We start from the raw sequence: 2,366 nt of genomic DNA on the forward strand, positions 1-2,366 counted from the left end.
GACCTCAGAGTGAAACCTGAACGTTTAGACACCTGTAACCATGGCAACCTGCCTGTATTTTTGTGTTTTTATTGTATTTTAAATCGGCCTATAGGCTCATCGTTATTTTGTCCAAATCAAAACAAAACAATTTTCACAGCACCTCCTGTTTAAAATGACTTCCAGCGGTCCTGGAAAATGTTTTATTTATTTATTTTTTTTAATAATTGCTTAATAATCAGATAGCCGAAGGTTCCTTAGAGAAGATTTTTACCAAATTAAACCAGATAAAACTGAAACTTTCCACTTGAGGAGTTCCGATAGAGCAGATTGACATAAGAAAGAGTTTTTTATTGTAAGCGTAAAATCTTTACATATTTTATTATAATCTTGGTATAATTCCTGCTCTAAGTATTTGCTCAGTCAGCTAAAGGAATGATTTAGATTCCCTATTCTCCAGTTAATGATTATTAATTACTAAATTAGCTGGAGATTATTTCAATAATCTGATTAAGCTGATTGATTGTTTCAGTCTGAGATAAAATCCCAATAATTTACCGTCAGGATCAGGGATTAACACAGATATCAACTAGGTGGCGCTAGAGCGCCTGCTCCTTTTCCCCCCTGGACAAAAAAGATGTTTTTGTTTTTTACTTTCTTTATTCGTCCACCCAAAATAGTATTTATGAAATTAAAAGCCACTGAAACCCAGGGTTTAGATTTTAGTCATTTTGCTCCATGAGACATGTAGCTCCGCCTCCTTAGAGCGTTGCCATGGTGAAGCACCAGCTAACCTTCCAGGTAACTAAACAAGCTTATTTACCTCCTTCATCAACTGATTAGGTCTCAGCATAACGTCTTTAATGGCCCCAAGGAACGGTTTAAAGCAATTATTTGATTAGTTTAGAAAAAGTGTAACTTAAAGCATCTTATAGATGTAATTATTGATTTGCTGTGATGGTTCCTGTAATTCCTCCCTGATCACATCTATTGGACTTTATTATGAAAACTACAGGTTTGGTCTATTAAACATTTCATTTTAAAGCAAACATAAGGCCAAATGATCACAGTTAGTAAAAATAACTTTAATAAAGTTCCATTCATTTTTTTATTTATTATTATTTTAAATGTAAATCCAAATAAACTCAATAATATTCTGGAATCCTGGGTTTTCTTTAGTGGATTTGAAATTGTTATTTAAGTGAAACCTTTTCTACCAATGGACAGATGAAGATGGTTAAACGTCAGCATCAGACCGTGTTTTTCTGTATGCAGCTTCATGTGGAGTAGAAGGGGCCATTTTTCCAACCTGAGCCCCTGCCCCCAAACATTGCTGTGCACGCCACTGGTCAGGATGGTGGTTTTGAACAGACATGGGAATGCTAAAGGTGTTTTCAGTCAGGAAGCATAAGCTCTACCTTCTGTTAAAGTATCTGAACGCTCCAACTTTCCATCCAGATGCAGAACTGGAGGCAGAACTTCCTCTGCAGACACTGAATGGTGAACGTTCCCGGTGAAGGAAAGCTGGAGACCCGCAGAGGTTTGTCCAGATCCTTTGACCTGCACCATGAATGCCTCCTGTCCCTGCATGAAGGAGCCACTCAGAGACACACTGTGGGGGGGGGGGATAAGGAGACAAGAGAATAAAGACATTTCGGATGTGCATTAAACATCTGTTCAGATTCCCAGATAGTGGCAGACAGACCCGTCTGCTGACATGTTGGCTGCCACGTCCAGCTGCAGGTCAGTGGCTGCAGGTAGAAGGCTCTGGGACACGTTCAGGTTCAGGGTCGCTGCTCTGGTTCGGTTCTGCAGCAGGTGGGACACCCGGCCGCTAAGAGCCGCCCTGTTCTTCCCATTAGCCGTCACACGCAACCAACTGCTTCCTTTTCCAGTCACTGAAGCGTCTACAGCAGCTTTCACCTGGAGAAAACACGCAGTTTCACTGTGAAGCAGACGATATGAGGAACAGATTAGAATAGCTGCGGTATCTAAGCGCCCACCTCCAGCGATCGGGGGATCTTTGATTTGAAGGGATGCCTGAGAGACGAACGGAAGCTGATTCTTCCTGTTGTTCCGTTCAGCTGCACTGAAAGCTAAAAAAACCAGCATGTTTGTAGAGATTTAACAGACAGTGATGTGAATGTTTGTTTATTAACTCTCACTTTGCTCTCCTGATGCTCTATTCTCAGCTTCCCTCTGGCCTGATAGTCAAACCTGTTGTTGTGTTTAGGGATCCAGTAAAAGTCTCCCTGCAGCAGGGCAGAGGAGGGCAGCTGCAGCTGTAACAGAAGCAGCAAAATAAAGGAATGATGACGGGTTTCTATTCAGTGTATTTCTATAGCTCCAATTCACATCATGTCATCTCGGGTCACTTTCCAGTTCAC

The 2,366-nt window shown here is 41.3% G+C and overlaps 1 protein-coding gene across 1 annotated transcript in view; it reads right to left on the minus strand.

Annotated features, from left to right (window-relative positions):
• LOC107104430 overlaps positions 1–2,366 on the minus strand; it is a 16,813-nt gene that overhangs the window by 13,454 nt on the left and 993 nt on the right. The window contains exons 2-5 of the mRNA XM_015404429.1: positions 2,145–2,261; positions 1,983–2,075; positions 1,685–1,902; positions 1,398–1,591 (exon numbers count right to left, since the gene is read on the minus strand). Coding sequence (XP_015259915.1) covers positions 1,398–1,591; positions 1,685–1,902; positions 1,983–2,075; positions 2,145–2,261 — 622 coding nt within the window. The remainder of the gene's footprint in view (positions 1–1,397; positions 1,592–1,684; positions 1,903–1,982; positions 2,076–2,144; positions 2,262–2,366) is intronic.

The sequence above is a fragment of the Cyprinodon variegatus genome, unplaced genomic scaffold (assembly GCF_000732505.1).
Source record: "Cyprinodon variegatus isolate N-32 unplaced genomic scaffold, C_variegatus-1.0 Scaffold1737, whole genome shotgun sequence".
In the NCBI taxonomy this organism is placed as follows: Eukaryota; Metazoa; Chordata; class Actinopteri; order Cyprinodontiformes; family Cyprinodontidae; genus Cyprinodon; species Cyprinodon variegatus.